A 19,330-nucleotide genomic window follows, 5' to 3' on the forward strand; every position below is an offset into this window, starting at 1 on the left:
TCCATTCAGATTACGTAAATCTACTCATAAATATACCAAATATAAAGAGAACCAACTGGGCTAGCTTAACCCTAAACCATCTCAAGAGGTCTATCGTCAGTTTCCAGCATGATAAGGTCAATCTTAAGGGCAACCAAATTCTTCTACTGGTAGGTGTAATTTCAATATGCTCAAAGGAATTGTGTTTGGGATCTGTGTGACTTGACTTGCAATAGTCGGTCTTCAATTAGTCTTCTGAACCACTTCCGACGCACTCACAAACCTCCAAAACGACGAAAACAACAACTAACACGCAAAACGAGGAAAAAACTAAGAAACTCCAAATAAACGGTATATAAAAAGTAAACAAACATGTAGATAATGATTTTAGATGAATTTAGAGACTTGAACGGCCTCATTCCGACTTCATATGATTTAGTTATGAATTTTACAAGATTAATCTGATTTTAGCCTTGCACAGAAATGGGTTTACTATTTATTTTAGAAAAGGAAAACAAGCGCTGACGTCATCACCGACGAGCGGCTAATCGCCGGCGATCTAGGGCACGACAGCGCAAACCGAGGGCACCGGAAGAAAGAGCACGACGAGGAGAGCTCACCGAGGGGCGGCACGACGACGAACGTCAACAGGAGACGGCCGGCGACGAGCTTCGAGCGGCGGCGAGATCGGGACGACGGCGACGGCGGTGTTCCGGCGGACTCCGGCGGAGGAGAAAAGGTGAACGGCCTTCTACGGGTCCTCGCGAAGCCAACGGAGGAGACGGCAAAGCCTGGCGACGACGGGAGGGGCGGCAAGGCTTCGCCGGAGATCAAAACACGGCGACGGCTCGGCCTTCACGGTGACGGCGGCTTCCGGCGCAAAAGAACGGGTGGACGAGGTAGAGCTCGGCCTTGCGGAGCCGTGGGAGGTGGCGCCGCAGGAGTATGTCGGCCGAGGCGGCGGCTAGGGGCGGCAGGAGCGACCGCCGGCGGCAAGAGAGAAATGGCTAGCACGGGGAGAGGCGGCGGCTAGGGCACGGGAGCTCGAGCAAAGGAGGGGAAAGAGAATCGGAGGAGGGGAGAGATCGATGCGGATTTGAGGGGAATCGGAGGCGGTTTAGCTTAGGGTTCACAGGAAAATAGCAGCTCGAAACCGCGTCGATTCCACGCGATTTGATTCGCGATTTAGGGGGGTTTTTTTGGATAAGATAGAGGAGATCGTAGGGAATCCGTTTTTGCGATCATGGAAGGGGAGCAACGGATTTGATGAACCGGATTTGATGGAGGAGGCGGCGGCTGCAGGGCACGGACACGGGACGGGAGAGAGACGGGAGCTTGAAGACGACACTGTGCAAGGGTCCCATGCGTCATAGAGAAGGAAGGAAGAGGAAGGTAAAGCAGACTTTGGTCGACGGAGAGACGCGGGCTGCGGGCTGCGGGCTGAGGAGGAAAGGGAGCAGGCCTCGGGGAGAGAGAAAGGAATGGGCCGAAAAAGGCCCAAGCTGAGGAGGAGGATTTTTATTACTTTTCCATATAAATTAACCAATGAATGATCTTTGAATTTTAAAAATAATTCCGAGATGATGAATATTAGTGGTATTTTTTTTTTTAATTTCACAAAGTTGCAGTGGCATAGATCCAATTAACCTTTTGATTTTTGGGGGATTTTTTTCAGACTTTTATTTTTGCGTGCGGATGACATAAGCACCCGCACATGAAAATCGGGTTTCCGCTTGCTGGTGTGCCACCCGCATAAAAGAATAGTGATTTCTTTCGAGCAGATGGTTGGCTCAACCGCACGTAAATATGTTTTGGCCATTTAGAAAAAATGTTTTCTATAGAAGTGAATGGACCTTCTAGGCATTAGCGAACAGTCCAGGTGGCTAAGATCCCCAACGCCTTGGTCCGATCTGCCATTGTTCTTCTAGTTGTCTTCTGCCGAAGCAGCGACGTCCATGTTCTACACCTCTGCCCTGCCGAAGGAGGAGAAGGACAACGAAGACGGGTGAATGTTGTTAGCCGGAGTCGCAAGATATGTCGAGCACCACACCTCGCCCTACGCCACTAATGATTTAGTCACAATCTCCAAGTACTACATACATTGTGTAGGGTTAGGGTTACTGATATCTTTTTTTATCAAATACTAACCTACATTAATAAAACTATACAATTCTGTTTTCTATTTTCAACCCTGAGGTTTATCCACGTGGCATACATCTACGATTATAGAGCCCACCTCTTCCATTTCTCACTATAACCGGTAACCGTTAGGACTGTTATAATAGCACGTCTAATAAATAAATATCTTAGTATGCTTTTTTCCCCAACATATTACTAATATTCTCTCATTTATATTACCATCACCACCACCGTTATCACCGATATTCAGCCCGGACACCCGCATCACGCGGCCAAAAATAACCCTAGAAAAAAAGAAGAGAGACAGGCGGCGGCGTCGTCTCCGCGGCAACCGCCGCCACATCCGTGCCTACTCGATCGATCGCCATGCAGCAGCAGCAGCAGGAGATGCCGCAGTCGAGGATCTTCGGACAGCCGCCTCCACCGACGCAGCAGCAGCAGCAGCAGCAGCAGCAGCGGGGATTCGGGTTCGGCGGCGCGGTGCCTTCGCCCCGCGGGATGCCGATGGCTGCGGGGGCCGCGGGGCCGCATCTCGCCGTGCAGCAGAAGCAGCCTACGACCACCCTCGCGCCGCCGCCGCCGCCGCCGCAGCAGAATCAGGGATCTTCTTCGTCGGCGCGAGGGATGGCGGCGGCGGCGGAGCAGATCGCGTACGAGGACGCGTGGAAGGCGTGCAACCCGGACATCACGACGCCGTTCGCCTCCGTCGAGGACGCCATCAGCAGGTACATACGCGTGCTTCCCCTTAGCCGATCAATCTCCCTCCTCCTCCATCGATCTCCCGTCTCGCCGCCATCAGCGTTAAAACCTTCTGTGCACACGATTTCTTTAGATATTGCATTCTCGATCTGAAGAGGGGTTTATTTAGAGGATCTGAAATTCTCAATCTACGTACGGTAAACTTCTACTGCTTCCAAAACAATCCATGAACAATTTTAACGCGAGAGTATTTGAGGATCGATATCTCAGAATTGTCCGCGTTGGGTTAGTTCATTAATCTCCCTGTGATAGACAATGGTGAACCCAAATATCGGGTCCTATACAAATCATAACATATACAATACTTTAATTTTAAACTAATAATATTATTGATATAGACTAAAACAATTAATTAAAGATTATAATTTTACACGGATCACGTAGGACTGGAGCTAGAATGAAATAGAGTTGGGGCCACTCGCTTGCTTTGGTCCTTTGAATCAAGTTTAGGTTGATGCACGCGTCTAAATTTGAACCGAGGAGAAAAATTGTGACTGCATCTGTGGGAAGTGGGAACCCCTCGATGCATGTAACTATGCTCCTAGGTCATGTGAATCTTGGGTACAAAATAACGTAGGATCGATGGATGAACATGGAAATCAGGGCATGATCATGTACTTTAATTTTTTTAACGAACTGGCATTTAGGTGTGAAAATTTCGTTAAATATGCAGAATTTAAAATGTTTGTACTATAAAAGAAAAACAAAGTTAAGGTAGATCTTGAGAGTGGTAGATTTGGTCCTGCTAAGTCTAAGTTTTAGGCTCTTTCTTAATTTTCGACACAATGGTCAATGGTTACGTCGAGAGTTCTCTATTGTGGAACATAGTGACGGACCCAACACTAAAATTTAGCTATGGCAGGTAAATATGCTAGGACAAACTACAAAATTAATTATCAACAAAATAATATAAATTCTACTATCTAAAGGTTATGTGTTGCAATGGATATTATAAAAGATGGAAGCAAAAGCAAAATATTAAAGTTTACAATATAATTAGGTGACTAGGCAGCCATAACCAAAGAATGTCATATTCAAAGTAAAGGCTTTCACGTGTGATCGTTTGGAGACCTTATGGTCCCACATACCATCTTGTGACGTTAGAGGCGGATTTGGACACCACCACTAGTATCATTTAAAGTACTATAGATACACAAACCCTATTATAAATACGCTTATATATTACTTTATTAGAATATATGGCACTAAATACAATCAACAACTACACTCTTACTGTGATTATTATTTGGCCTAAATTTGACATGTAACTATTATCAGCGAAGTGATTTTTGCAAGTGTTTTCGTGTTTCATAGACATGCTTTACTTATATTTTCTCTTTTCCCACACTCCGACTGTGCCTATGCTTAAGCAACGGTCAGGCCGGTCAATAGTTCTTCTGAAGGAAAAAAAAGGCATTGAACTAGTGGGCATTCACTTATTTTAGCATTTTCATTTTACTGGTTAATATTTTGTTGTTGGACTATTAATTCATTAATTTATTTTTTGCAGAAGAAACACCATAAATCGTTACTTCCAATTAATTAAACATATAAATGTCTAATAAATAGCCAATTAATCACTTGATTAGCATGTAAAAATCAAAGTCCACACGGCCAATGGCTATTCCCCCTACTTCCTTTGCTTGTGACATATAGCTATGGCCAACTCCATGACTTTCCACAAGAGAAGGTCGGCCATCTTGGAACTCAGATCTGGTTTCTCTAGAGCTTCTTTTGTAGAACGAGTGAGGGTGTGTATTCTTGTTCATTTTTTTAAGTCCCGGATTAATTTTTCGTTTCACGTTGTCAAGACGACATGGTTTGGAATCTATTGTTTGGTTAGCTTCATTGAGCACAATGCATTGTATTAACGGGCCGGGGACAAAAACTCATTAGGAGTTTTTGGTCAGGGCATCTGGGGACGATAATAAGTGAGTTTAGAACATTAGGATCAATCTCTGAAACTATAATTTCTGGAACCACACCTCGGAACATATATATAAACTTGTGTTGTCTCTGTTAATTAGAAACTAAATTATAATTATGACATGTTAATTGGTCAATTATTTTTATCACCAAACATTTTCACCTTCTTTCGTTCATATATCAATGGACGTATGTAGGCATGTAGCTCAGAATATTTAATACTTACCCGAGACTGATGCTGTCATGTATGTATGTTCACTGTAAAATAGTACTCCCTCCGTATTTTCATGCACGACGTTGTTAACTTTTTTATTAACGTTTTACTATTTGTCTTATTTAAAATTTTTATGCAAATATAAAATTATTTATGTCATGCTTAAAAGAACATTTGATGATAAATCAGGTCATAATAAAATAAATGAAAATTACATAAACTTTTTAAATAAAACGAATGGTCAAACGTTGGTAAAAAAATGAATGACGTCATACATTAAAAAAAATGGAGGGAGTATGTAGTATATGTACGTTATGTTTGATGAATAATATATCAAGTACGTGTTCTTGTTGCCAATCTTTGAATTCCGAAGATTGCACCAAGAAGTTTCTTACATCTGCTGAAATCTGTACAGTAACAATGTTGTCTCGATTTGTTCATGCATGGATTGATTCGCCTGCAGGCTGCTTCCGTACCACGTGTTCGCGGAGTACGAGGAGGACGAGATCTACGCGGAGGACCAGCCGCCGGCGAAGGACACGTCGAGCGTGCAGGAGTGGGACGACGACCGCGAAGCCGAGGCGATCCGCATGGCGGAGGAGTTCGAGAAGCAGGTGCTGACCTTCAACGTGGCCGTCCGGAAGTCCGCCGCCGGCGCCGCCCGCGCCGAGGAGCGGCTCATGGTGGAGAACCTCCTGCTCGCCGACGAGCAGCGGCAGTCGGAGCACGTCCGCGCCCTCGTCCGGCAGCAGCAGCTAGTGGCGCTGCAGAAGCAGCAGCAGCAGCAGGAGAAGGAGGCGGCGGCGCTGCAGCGGCAACTCATGCTGGAGCAGCAACAGCAGCAGCAGGCGGCGCTGCAGCAGATGATGGCGATGGAGCAGAGGCAGCAGCAGCAGCAGCAGCAACAGATGATGTCAGCGCTGCAGCATCAGCGACAGCCGGCGATCGTCATGCCGCAGCAGGGGCATTCGTCCGCCGCCGCATTGGATGCGTTCCTGGATGCGTACGCTGAGGTGGGGCCGCCGCGACAGCAGCATCGGCATGGCGTGCAGGCGCCGCAGCAGCCGGAGTCGTCGTCATCGGGGCCGGCGTACTGGGGGCCGGCGCATGCCGTTCCGCCGCCGCCGCAGGAGAATGGCGCCGGAGCATTGAGGGAGTAAGGTGGTTGGTCCATTGGTGTTGGTTTCTGTTGACATTGCTAGGGCTTCAGTTCAGGCCTGATTCGTGCGAGTGCGAGACTTTGATGTTGATGTGTTGATGGAGCATGTGAGACTCTTTCGTCCGTGTTGGCGACCAAATGCAGTTGTGGCATGTAACAAGACCAAAAAGTTTATTCATGCAGTTTTTTTTTAGAAATTTAAGACATTTTTGTTGATTTAACTTGACCTTCCTTGCATGGTTACTGTGTGTAGAGTACAACTTCAACTAGATATTGGTGAAGGTCTGAGCTAGCTAGCTGCAGGTCCTATTATTTTCAGCTCACGAATTGCGGGCACGTTTCCTAGTTCCTACACTCCTAAAATATCATGATTTTTTTTAAATAATCACGGGCATGTTTCTAAACTAAAATGTCATGATATTTTGTAAAAAAAACCCATCAAATTTTGTCAGGAAACTTTTCTAAAGCTAAATGTGGAATGGGATGATCATATATTGTAAAAAATCTCAAAAAGTAGAGGGGAAAAGTGGGGAAATTATTGTCGAAATGTGTAGCTAGCCAGTTAAATTAAGAACACTGGCTAGTGGCTACTGTGTATCACTCTGCTTGTTTGGCACGTGCGAACATAGTATAGATTAACACAAGTTTAAACTACGTGCGTACATCAGCTATATTATATAGCCATATCACTTATCCGCAAGGTTTTAATTCTTTACCTATAGCTGCTGCTATTTCTCACTGTATAGCTGTTTAAGAAAAGTTTTAGTTATTTACTCTCGTATACAATTAACCACTATATTTTTATTTAGCTCATTATAGTTGTCGCTGTAGCTGTTTGAGAAGGCTACACTAAATGTTTTGGCCCGTTATTTAAAACACTTCTTATTAGTCAAGACAGTACCAGAGCCAACCACACCGTCTAGTCTAGACGATAAAGTGATTTTTCTTAGTTGTTTCTAGTGGAAAAACACGAATGATCACCTGATTAGTCCGGGAGGTAGTTCAAAAGTACTCTCCAAAACCAAACAAAATAAAGAGAGAATAATAACTACACTTGTTGTTTATACCATTGCTCGTTAGAAAAGAAGAAGATGATGGTGATATACACATAAGTAAACTTTCAACCGATCAAATACAATCGGGAGTGGGGAAAAAGTATTTTACAGGAGATAATGCACCGAACTAGCACGACGGCATCTTTACCGTTACATTGATTGCAATCGCAATCTCCTCATGTTACCTACGTTTTATTAATAGTTAGAGTTACAAGGCAAATCAATATTTACAAGGAGTTATATATAACTTATATATTTTTGAAACCACACCGATTGGGAAAAACCAATATTATATTGTTACTCACCATTATCATTCTTATCAAATGCTAACCTGCAATAATAAGACTATACAATTTTTTTTCCTATTTTTGACTCTTATTGAGGGTCGCTTATTCATGTGACATATGTCACTCTATACCATAAAGCCAACCTCTTCCGTTTCTCACGTAACCGTTAACTGTTAATAACGCGTCTAATAAATATCTTATTAGGCTATTTTTCTCCTATCTTATTAATATTTCCTCATCTATAGTACTACCAAATTACCAATCACCACCACCATTTCTCACCAAATATTCAGCCCGGAGACCACATCATGCGACCAAAAGAAAACCCTAGGAAAAACAAGGGAAAATTGGAACTATGCCATTATAATTTTGCAAAATTTAAGATATGCCATCCTGACCCACATGTTATTGACTCATGTGGGTCCTACACGTTATTGAGATACCGATGGCATATCTTAAACTTTGTAAAATTATAATGGCATGGTTCCAAATTACCAAAAAAAAAAACAAAGGGGGACACAGAGCGGCGGCGTCGTCTCCGCAGCAACCGCCGCCACATCCGTGCCTACTCGCTCGACCGCCGTGGAGCAGCAGCAGCAGCAGGAGATGTCGCAGCCGACGCAGCAGCAGCGGGGATTCGGATGCGGCGGCGGCGCCTTCGCGCCGCGGGATGCCGATGGCTGCGGGGGCCGCGGGGCCGCGTCGTCTCGCCGTGCAGCAGAAGCAGAAGCAGCCGGCGCTCGTGCCGCCGCCGCCGACGCAGCAGCAGACTCAAGGATTCGGTGGTGTCGGGGGGGCTGGAGCGGCGGCGCTGGTGGTGGGATCTTCTTCGTCGGCACGAGGGATGGCGGCGGCGGCGGCGGCGGCGGAGTGGATGGCGCACGAGGACGCGTGGAGGGCGTGCAACCGGGACTTCGCGACTCCCTTCGCCTCCGTCGAGGACGCCATCAGCAGGTACGCCGTACGCGTGCTCCCTCCCTCCCCCTGCGCCGATCAATCTCCCGTCTCACCGCCATCAGCGTTAAAAACCATTTCTCTTCATGTGCTGCTGCTGCTCTGTCGTAGTCTGTACACCGGACACGACTTCTTTAGATATTGCGTTCTCGATCGATCTGAAGAGGGGTTTATTCAGAGGATCTGAAATTCTGAACCGCCGCCAAACTTGTTCTGCTTGCAAATGAAATCAATCCATGAACAATTTTAACGCGAAAACATTTGAGGATTTTTCAGAATTCTGCACTGCGTTAGTCCATATATATCCTTAGGATGAATGAACAGTGAAAAGGGACGATCAGCAATGCTCATTTTTCCTTTTTTTTTGATTTTTTAACGAACCAGCTCGTTTTTTTAGTATAGCAGTCGTACATGGGTCTGTACTGTGCAAGGAGAAACGAAGTTAAGGTATTATATATAGGACCCAAGTTTTAGGCTCTTTCATGATTTTCCACCCATGAGGGCTTACCTTTGAGAGTTATATGTATTGGAACTTTCTCTCTCCTTCCATATTTTCCACGCCGTTAATAGAATTAGGGTGCATATTCATTTTCTTTTCTTTAGCCACGGACTAATTTTCCATTTTAAGTCATTCTGACTTCTAACGGTGCGGTTAAAAAACCGATACCTATAATATATATAGTATAGGTACCGGTTAATTAAAAACTGACACCTATAATATATTATAGGTACCTGTTTTTAAACTCATCAAACCGAGCTGGCGAGACTGCATCCTTATCCACACCGAGACGCTCCTCTCTCTCTCTCTCTCTCTCGTCAGATTCAGATCAACCCCCCCCCCCCTCCTTTGCCTCCTTTGCCACCAATCTGCTTCCCCCTTCCCCACTCCCTCGTCGCCTCCTCCCCCTCCCTCTCCGTCAGCTTCTCCCTCCCCACTCCCTTGCCGCCTCCCCTTTCCCTCCCCCACTTCCTCCTCCCTTCTCCCTCTTCCCTTCCGGTGGCGCTGGCCAAGGACGGCGGCGGTGGCCACAGTGGCGCCCATGGCGGTGGCCGAGGGCGGCGGCGGCCAAGGCAGTAGCTAAGGGCGGCGGTCACGGCAGTGGGTAAGGGAGGTGGCCAAGGGCAGCGGCAGCCAAGGCGATGGCTAAGGGCGGTGGTGGTGGTGGTGGAGGTGGCCCTCCCTCTGCATCCATCTCCCCCTCTTCTCCTCTTCCAGATCCAGCGGACGGCGATGGTGGTGGAGGCGGCCCTCCCTCTGCATCCACCTCTCCCTTTCTCCAAAGGTGGAGAACAACACCGGTGCTGGCAGAGGGCAAGGTGGTGGATCCGCGTATTATATATGCTACTAAGAAACCTTTACACTGTCTCTGTGCATGTGCATATGCGAAGGTTCATAGACACCACTCAATGGGATGCTTTTGCATGATGAGCACCATGACCAGCTTGAATCATACGGCAAAACAACACGATGGTAGTAGAGAATGTAGAGAGAAAATGAATTTTTTTCCTTGTATTTACAAGGATGTATCCCTAACTCTTTTATATACCTCGGAAGACCACTTGTCTGGTGCTACGCGGCGTCAAAGCCGGTTCAGCTCCGAGAGAAACAACCGCACTTACTCATGTCACTTGAAGTTAAGTCTTTAGGTGATTGATACAAGGAGATATTTCACCGAGAAATCAACAAAGGTTGCTGCATCTGCATGCAAGCATCCATCCATCTAGCACAGACTCATCGTACGGCTAGCATATACTCCCTCCGTTTCTAAATATTTGACACCGTTGACTTTTTAACACATGTTTGACCATTCTTCTTATTTAAAAACTTTTGTGAAATATGTAAAACTAGATGTATACATATAAGTATATTTAACAGTGAATCAAATGATAGGGAACAAATTAATAATTACTTAAATTTTTTGAATAAGACGAATGGTCAAATATATTTAAAAAAAGTCAACGGCGTCAAATATTTAGAAACGGAGGAAGTACATTAAAATAATATACTTATAGACATTAATTATTTGGCAGAATTGGTTATATAGTATCGAAAGTTGACGTTTTTGGTTTTATAGCACCGAAAGATACCGGTTCACTTTAATAGCACTTAAAGTTTACCCCGTTCCCATTTTTAACACTTCCGTCAATTCTCGATCGTTTTCCGTCTGTCTTGATCGCGATTGACCCAGCCACACACACGATATTTTCAATATCTACAGTAACAATGTTGTGAATTTGTTCATGGATTGATTTGCCTGCAGGCTGCTTCCGTACCACGTGTTCGCGGAGTACGAGGAGGACGATATCTACGTGGAGGACCAGCCGCCGGCGAAGGACAAGTCGAGCGTGCAGGAGTGGGATGACGACCACGAAGCCGAGGCGATCCGCATGGCCGAGGAGTTCGAGAAGCAGGTGGTGACCTTCAACGTCGCCGTCCTGAAGTCCGCCGCCGGCGCCGCCCGCGCCGAGGAGCGGCTCATGGTGGAGAACCTCCTGCTCGCCTACGAGCGGCGGCAGTCGGAGCACGTCCGCGCCCTCGTCCGGCAGCAGCAGCTGGTGGCCCTGCAGAAGCAGCAGCAGATGATAGCGGAGCAGCGGCAGCAGCAGCAACAGATGATGGCAGCGTTGCAGCAGCGCCAGCAGCCGGCGACGATCATGCCGGCGCAGGGGCATCCCGGCGCGATGGATTTGTTCCTGGATGCGTACGCCGCCGGCGAGCAGTCGGCGTACAGCTGGATGACGGCGGCGCATGCCGTGCCGCAGCCGCAATCGCAGCCGCGGTAACAGCAACCGGATGCATGAGAGGCAGCAGGTGGGTGGTGGTGCTGGTTTTTTTTTTATTATTATTTTTTGTCGATGTTGCTTCGTGATTCATGAGAATCTATGATCGAGCAAGATGAGCAAATGCGACTTATTCGTCTGTGTTGGCTTAGAGCAAATGCAGCGGCTGTGGCATGGGAATGGGGAACCTGATGATTCTCTTCGAGTAACAAGACCAAAAAGTTTGTTCGTGTGGCTTTTCGAAATTTAAGACATTTGTGTTGATTTAAGTTGACCCTTCTGCATGGTTTCTGTGTAGCAGTCGTCCCCCTCCAAGCTCCAAGCAAAGTAGACCACGCCCTCGGTCCTCTATCCTAGAAAAAACTCACCCTCGTACTGGATGTTGACACTTATCTAGAGTCAAAAGTATAAGAATATGTCTACATGTAGTATGAGGTAATTTTTTTTTCAGAGGGAGTACTCAACTAGGTATTAGGTATTAGTGAAGTGGTCTAACCTCATGTCGTATATTAGGTCTAATTTATATTCCCTTTGTTTCAGATTATAAGACGTTTTGATTTTGGTCAAAGTTAAACTGTTTTAAGTTTGACTAAGTTTGTAGAAAAGAATAACGACATTTTCAACCCAAGAAAAATTTATTATGAAAATATATTCAACTATTGATTTAATGAAACTAATTTGGTATTATTAATATTACTATATTTTTCTATAAATTTAATCAAACTTAAAGTAGTTTGACTTTGACCAAAATCAAAACATCTTATAACCTAAAACAGAGGGAGTAGTAGATAATTTTTTTATCGATTCTGTGTACCAATTTGCCCCTTCCAACCAAAGTAAAGTACACAACTGGTCTGAGCTGGTTTTAGTAGTATTAACATTTTAGTAACCAACTTTAGAATTAGAACAGATGTACTTTACTAGTGTCCTTTGTTTTTTTTTCTTTTGAAATCACTCAATCCAGTTACATTTGGGCCCATAGTAGTAGTAGTAGGGTCAACACTCAATAGCAGTACAGTTTGCACAGTTTAGTCCACGCCAAGTCCTGGGTCCCAATTGTTGGGCCAGATTAGATCTAGGCCTCGTTTAGATGGGCCAAAATATCAGCCCATTCTTGTCTATGACTACAGCCCAGTGTCACTTATATGTGATATCGACTGTTCTTCTTTTTTTCTTCCTAGCTATAGCGACATTCAAGCCCCACGTCGGACAAAACTACGCTACGCAATCGTTTGGATGAAATCTCCATCAAAACACCGCTCGTGGAGGCAAAATGCACCAGTATTAACAATTGAGGGATGCTCTATATCTAGTTTTATGGTTAAGAGATGTGAATTAAATTCGGGCTATGCTTGAGGATGGAAAATTGGACTGTCCTTTTTTTAATTCAATTTTCCTATGTGTTGGATTAACTAGCTTTGACTTTTGAGGCTCTTCCAAACAAACCCAAGGGACACATACGAATATTATTACCTTTTTGTATTATTATTTGAAGAAGACGATTTTCCAAGAGAAGATACATATATAAGGAATATTTCACATTCTTTTTCCATAAAAAGAATATCGGGATACGAGAATTGAACTCAAGTCTCTAATAGAGTGCACAGATTTAACTTTTGACGTCTTGCGTCTATGATAAAATTTCAATGTTATTGACACTGAAAGTACTAAAATGAAATCAGAGAGCTGCTTGAGTGTCTTCTCTTCATGGCACCCTCTTTCCCGTTCATCCTCGTAAATGTAAGAATTTTTACGATATTTTCGTAGGAATTAAATCTATTTTTCTAAAATATCTTCACTCCAAAGGGTGCCAAACGATAATATCGATATCTCGTAGACACGGATCCTCCGTAGTATAACTACAGGAGCAGCCACTAGGGCCCACACATCAGTGATGGCTACTGCAGGTGTAGCATTACATACAATCTCCACTTATCTCTCTTTTTTTCAGAAGATAATATCCACCGTATCTCATACCTGATGCAATTTCTTTAAAACAGGAGACATGTGGCAACATCACAAAGGCCATCCATGATTTCTGCCATAACTATTCGAAAAGCTCATCCATAACTTGGGGCATGACTAACTTGGACAGATGATCTCACTCATTCTGATGGAAGCAAACCAGGTAGAAGAACCAGATGAGAGTGGAATTGCAATCGGATTGGAAGGACCGATCAGCTTAAAAGTTCAGAAAAATTGACACCGCGACATAGACTGATGACTGGTGTACCAGCGACGGGCATCAACATAACATCTCAAGTGAAAAATGGACCAAACTCCCAGTTGGCTCACCAAGAAAACCTCAAAATTCTGAACTGAACTTAACTTGACACGGAAAAACAACCAACTTCTTCCTCCAGAACAGCATGTATGTGTATATTGTACATCATATAGAAACATTTTGTTGGGTAAAACAGACAAGCAACCGACCGAACGACATCTATTTTTCCCTAGCCGCAGAGGGACGAACTCTCTGTAGTATCTAAGCTTACAATTACAATACAATCTCACAACACATCGGACTCCTCTGGCACCAGATTTTCTTCAATCTTCTCTCCATTCGTCGTCTCTCTGCATAATTTTCACGGACATACAAATTATTGTCGATGGAGTTGATACTGAACCTTCATAGTATGGTACATGAGCAGCGAGTGGTCTTTGGCAACTTGTTGGTCTTCTTGTCTGCCACAACAAAAAAGGGGAAAAAAACAGAGAAAACAGAATCCGGGTTTCATCAGATTTTAGCATGTGCTGTTGACAATTGAGACTGTAACATGTGTAACTTGCAGTCCCTATTACCAGAATCATTACCTCAGTGTTCATTGACTGAAATACTAAAATAGAACATGTTCATATCGTTTGTATAAATGAGCATTCTTGGCAAACAGTTGGCCATCACAGTTCAACTAGCTTATGACTTCAAATTACATAGCACAAAAAAAAAATCGCTAAGCAGTAACCAAGAGAACAGCACTAAAATCAGAGAAGAAGAGGGATAATCCATAGTTCTAAAATGTTAAAAGGAAGTTCTTCAATAGTACACATTAGTCCTATCACATCCTTACTTTCTTAGTCTCTAAAATAAAATTAACACAAAAAAGGTCTAAGTTGACATATATATGAATGTACAAGCTAAACTTTACGGTTAGAATTATGTAATTTTTAAGTGCTCCATATCTATGAATGTTCAATTAAAAAAACTATCCTTTCTTAAAAAAATATCACATCATGTACAATTTTATTTTTATCTGCAGCAGAGCCATGGGGATTTAGCTAATATAGCTTACACTAGCAAACTAATATTTTGGCCAAGGCATGCTTTTGAATCCTGGACAGCCTTCACAAAATAAACAACAGGTTAGACCATTTCTTTGGTCACATCTTCTAATACAATGCTAGCCGACTTATTTCCTGCACAATTGTGTGCCGCTAGATCATACTCCCTCCGTCTAAATTTGTAGTACTAGGATATGTCCCATCCATCCAAAATCCCTTATATACTGGGACGGAGGGAGCATTTTAATATTCACTATGAATTATAGTTATTGAGAGAATTTATTTCGGTATTCCTATGGACCTTAAATTGCCAAAAAAAAAAGCTGTTAAGAATTTCAGCTATATAATGTATTTTACATGGATTATTTTTCTTTGATGTTTTAATCCAAACTTGTATTGTATTTGAATTGTATCTTTAATATTTATGAATATGGAACAGCACCAAAATGAAAATGGTAAATTTATAGCTTTGAGAGTTGAGAGCAAATGTGTAGGGTCCTTTTTTACCTTATTTTAATTACGTAACAGTAACACTGTTCATGGTGCTATATTTGACAAATCTGATATAGTGGCATATTTCAAGTATAGGCAGTTTGTTGTTGCCTTTGGCCAATTCCAACAGTGGTGATTACTAGAGGGAATCAACCGGAAAACAAAACATATGCCCTGGCAGGAGAAGCCCTAGTAACAGCTTTGAAACAGCGAAGGAAAGGTCATTATTTTAACTACTCCATCCAGTCATATTAAGCTGATGCCAGACAGCTGCTGTCAACTCTGTGTGGCATCAACTATTAATAACCAGAGGTAGTACATATTGCAGGATAGCTGACAGCTTACTTCGCTGATTCCTAAACAGAAATCTCGAACAGTTCCAAATTTAATGTCATCTCAGTGATATTTTAAGAAAAAGTTCACTTCAGGAAATCAATGAAATCTATTGCACTCAACTGTTGCCAAAACAGATTTAGCAAAATATGAATTATGAATTAGTGAAATCATAATCAACAGAGAGAACAAATCCAGAGTAAGCAAGAGAAACAATTTACTCCATGGTTATCATGATTGTTAACACAAGCTATAAATCTAGACTATGTCAAGCAGTCCAACATACTTTCTATGAAGTAATATAGCTCACCAGGTTTTGATTTGGCTGATGATGGCTGCACAACAACGTGCATTGTGATAGCAGTGCTCGGAAGATCACCAAAAGGTGCTCTGCACTGCGCAATGTTCTTGTCGTTTTCTAGAATTTTTCCTCCACTTATCAGTTTGACATCATTAGCAGTCTTCGGGACAATTGTTTTATCTACAACCAAATCATTGCAGAAATTAGAAGCATCGCACAAATATATTACAGATAAATATTATGAACATGTGTATAGCAACACATATGCTTGTTATGGGAAAAAAAAAACTACCCACATACATTCGCGGGGGGGGGGGGGGGGGGGGGGGGGGGTGGCACGGGGGGTGGGGTGGAATTTGTATTGTATAAACTATCAATGTACGGTCCAGAGTGAAGGTCAGTAGGTATTGTATCACATCAAAACGAAATGAAGTATCGGAGAAAGAGCAAATGTGTATCATGAAAGCAGCTATTGTTACCAAAACACTTTCAATGAAACAAGAACAAAACACAGTGTCCCATATTATTTATATGTGTGCAAGAAAAAACATGGAAATGTATTGGGCAAAATCAGAACTAACACCACAGGATGGCAATATCTTTCAGGCTCCTACCAACTGAAGTAGAGAATATGGTGTGCTCTCTCATGGTCTCATCCTCCTGTGTGGATGTGACAAGGATTTGATGAGAATAGGATAGCTGCCAACAATGCAATACGTAACCTCAGCTTGAACACCATGAGTTCTCTTGGAACTTTGCGTGTTGCAAAGCTTCATGGCCTTCCTATTTTGCGCTCTACAGGCTACTCTGCTGCAGCCAACCTCTTCAATGCTCCATAGCAACAATCCTGAACACTGCCGACTATCTCAGATGCTTGGGCATCACGTCAAGCTCCAGAAGCTTTTCTCCTCTTTTAACAGCATCCTAAAATGAAATGATGCGACCATGCCTGTTCAGGGAGTCCGAGTGAATAGTTGCACATATGCATGAACCTAAGATGCCTTGCATAACTTTTGATTGCGTTGAGCCAGTTCGATTAATCGATTGAGGGGGATCGGAATAGGATTTGTTTTTAATCAAAGTTAAATCCCAACCTAATCCTCCTCATACATCCAACGGGCAACCATAAACACATTACCATCTCTTCATCACATTACGCTATGGTCCCGATCGCAACCAAAACATCCCACCAGCCAATCCCACTTAGGTACCAGAGACCATCATGAATAATACGCATTAAACACCCGCCAATTTAAACTAAACCTCCATTTAGAATATCAATAAAACAAGCTTTGCTAATAATAGGTGCACCCCACCCCCCGCAATTCTTTTCCCCGAATCGGAGACAAGTGTCAAACCATCTAGTCATCTCACTACTAGTCACTAGGCTAAGCAAATCTAACGAAGCAAGAATCTATCTATCCCCAAGTCAAAGGAGCGTTACTACTATCTCCTCCTCCCTTCGCCGCGCGCCGCGAAACAAATACTAGCAAAGCAAAATCAAGGATCCCTCTACCAATTCAGCACCACGGATCACGCAGGGGACAGTGAACAGCTAGAACCCGGGGGGTGATCCGGGGAGAGACCGGAGAAGCAAACCTTTGGGCCAGTCGGCGACGACGCGGTCCTTGAGGGCGGCGACGGTGGTGGCGACGGCGTTGCAGCGGAGGGGCCCGATGTCGGAGCCGTCGAAGAGGCGGAACTTGACCTCCACCTCCTCGTCGGCCTCCGCCTCCGCCCCACCCTCCGCCGCCACCTTGCCCTCCTCCTTCTCCGCCATTTCTTGGCCTTCCCCCCTTCCCAACCCCCAACCACGGCCTCACCTCCTCCGAGCTCCCCAACTGGCGACTCGTCCCGCCGCGAGGCTGCTCCGAACTGGAGCTCGCGAGGCTGGAGATGGATTGGGTTGCTCGTGCTAGGGTTTGGTGGGAGGCGAGGAGGAGGAGGAGGAAGAAGAGGGTAGGAGAGGAGAGGAGGGCTCTCTCTCTCTCTCTTTTCCTTTGGAAGGGAGGAGGAATTTCTCTTTCCTTTTTGCCTCTAAAGCAGGGGCCTTTCTGCTATAAAAACAAAGTACGGGTGGTATGAATAAAGATTCGGTTAAATTTTTAAAACTTCAATAGATTTCAGTAGAAAAATATTATATTTTTTAATTTTAATCAAATTTACGGAAAAATATGTCAATATTTTCGATACAAAACAAACATACTATCAAAATACATTAAATGCCAGTTTTAGTGAAATTAATTTGGCATTGTAGATGCTGCTAAATTTTTCTATAGTTTGATCAAACTTAAGTAAGTTCAACTTAAAAAAAAATCAAAACGACTTATAATATAAAAAACGGAGCGAGTAGTAAAGATTGATGATAGGAATTTTTTTTAAAAAAAATTGCCTTGAACATCAAGTATTCATGATATTGGAGTAAATAGTTGTTTCTTTACTACAAAATCAGGAGATTTATTTTCCTTATGAGGTGATTCTTACTCATGATGACAAATATGCAGTGTTAATATATGTATAGGCATATTTAGTATTTATTATCGCAGTGATATGGATATGATTGTGTGGCAAGAAATCGAATATATAATTATCCCTTCTGAAAACTTTTCTACAAGGGAAGAGGGTTCTCTCTCCTTTGCTTTGTAAGGCAGGAGGAATTTCTCTTTCCTTTTTGCCTCTAAAGCAAGGGCCTTTCTGCTATAAAAATAAAGTACGGGTGTTTTATAGCATTCCATCCTGCATGTGAATATTTAACGTTTCTGATGAGATTCGGTTAATTTTTAAAAATTGATTCTTGTTAGATTTTGAAAACTTATTGTAATGTATAATCGATGCCCAGGAAATCAAAAGTTCTCTTGTTAAACGTCAAGTATTTATGACACTGAAGGAAATAGTTGTTTTTTAATTACAAAATCAGAGGGATTTTTTTCCTTGATTAGGTGATTCTTCTTACGCATAATAGCAAAGATATACTAATATCCATATATGTACACGCATGTAGGCATATTTATTACTACCTAATACGTAAAATGTAAATCGCGTGCTCTCGATTTCTTCCTATCCAGCGACGCACAGTGATCCATCTGATTGGCCGAGGATGCTCTAGATACGATGGCGCTCTCTGTGTTACTCTACTGAAAATATATACTAATAGTCCATCAAGCAAATAAGAATCACCTATGCTTCAAATAAATTTTTCTCTTAAACTACACCTCTGATCTATGATCCGATTACGCCGTTCTGTTCATAACAATTAAATCTTTATAACAAGATCTCACATGGTTATATTTTGATGAAAAATTATAAATTACTTTTATAATATATCTAAATTACTTTTAGATTTCACTAAATTACTTCTTAGACATATAAAAGTAAATTTAGTAAAGTCTCGAAATAATTTACACAAATTATAAAAGTAATTTAAAACAAAAAGAAATTAACTTTGTCACGATATTAGAAGTAAATTCGTTGTAGGGATAAAAATATGACTCTATCTAGAAATTAAATTTAATCAGCACAGATCAGCACAAGTAAGTTTAACAATTTTTAAAAGTAATTAACTTCAATGTTAATTGGAAGTAACTTTTGCATGGTTCAGAAGTAACTTTATATAAATCTGTTTTAAACACTGATTGTTTTTTCCCTTTCACTTTTGTTTTTCATGTAGTATGA

General features: G+C 42.9%; 2 protein-coding genes across 2 annotated transcripts; one reads left to right on the forward strand and one right to left on the reverse strand.

The window, feature by feature from the left end:
• Positions 1–2,434: 2,434 nt before the first annotated feature.
• On the forward strand, positions 2,435–11,256 carry LOC127770822 (uncharacterized). The gene is given in 5 exon segments (XM_052296609.1): positions 2,435–2,843; positions 5,481–6,173; positions 8,031–8,168; positions 8,170–8,472; positions 10,734–11,256. Coding segments are annotated over 5 exon segments (2,016 nt in total). The 5' UTR covers positions 2,435–2,484.
• Positions 11,257–13,582: 2,326 nt separating this feature from the next.
• LOC127771620 (membrane-anchored ubiquitin-fold protein 4) lies at positions 13,583–17,672 on the reverse strand. The gene is made up of 3 exons (XM_052297552.1): positions 17,258–17,672; positions 15,668–15,838; positions 13,583–13,938 (listed from the first exon to the last, which is right to left on the reverse strand). Exons 1-3 carry the CDS (start codon positions 17,436–17,438, stop codon positions 13,883–13,885), a joined length of 408 nt encoding a protein of 135 aa, XP_052153512.1. The 5' UTR covers positions 17,439–17,672; the 3' UTR covers positions 13,583–13,882.
• Positions 17,673–19,330: the final 1,658 nt, after the last annotated feature.

The sequence above is a fragment of the Oryza glaberrima genome, chromosome 4 (assembly GCF_000147395.1).
Source record: "Oryza glaberrima chromosome 4, OglaRS2, whole genome shotgun sequence".
Classification (NCBI taxonomy): Eukaryota; Viridiplantae; Streptophyta; class Magnoliopsida; order Poales; family Poaceae; genus Oryza; species Oryza glaberrima.

Coding starts and splice junctions, on each gene's coding strand:
- LOC127771620 (XM_052297552.1), bottom strand. CDS start 17,438: ATGGCGGAGAAGGAGGAGGGCAAGGTGGCGGCGGAGGGTGGGGCGGAG. Junction 15,839..17,257: donor CGTCGCCGACTGGCCCAAAG/GTTTGCTTCTCC, acceptor ATTTGGTTGTAG/ATAAAACAATTGTCCCGAAG. Junction 13,939..15,667: donor ATCAGCCAAATCAAAACCTG/GTGAGCTATATT, acceptor TTGTTGTGGCAG/ACAAGAAGACCAACAAGTTG.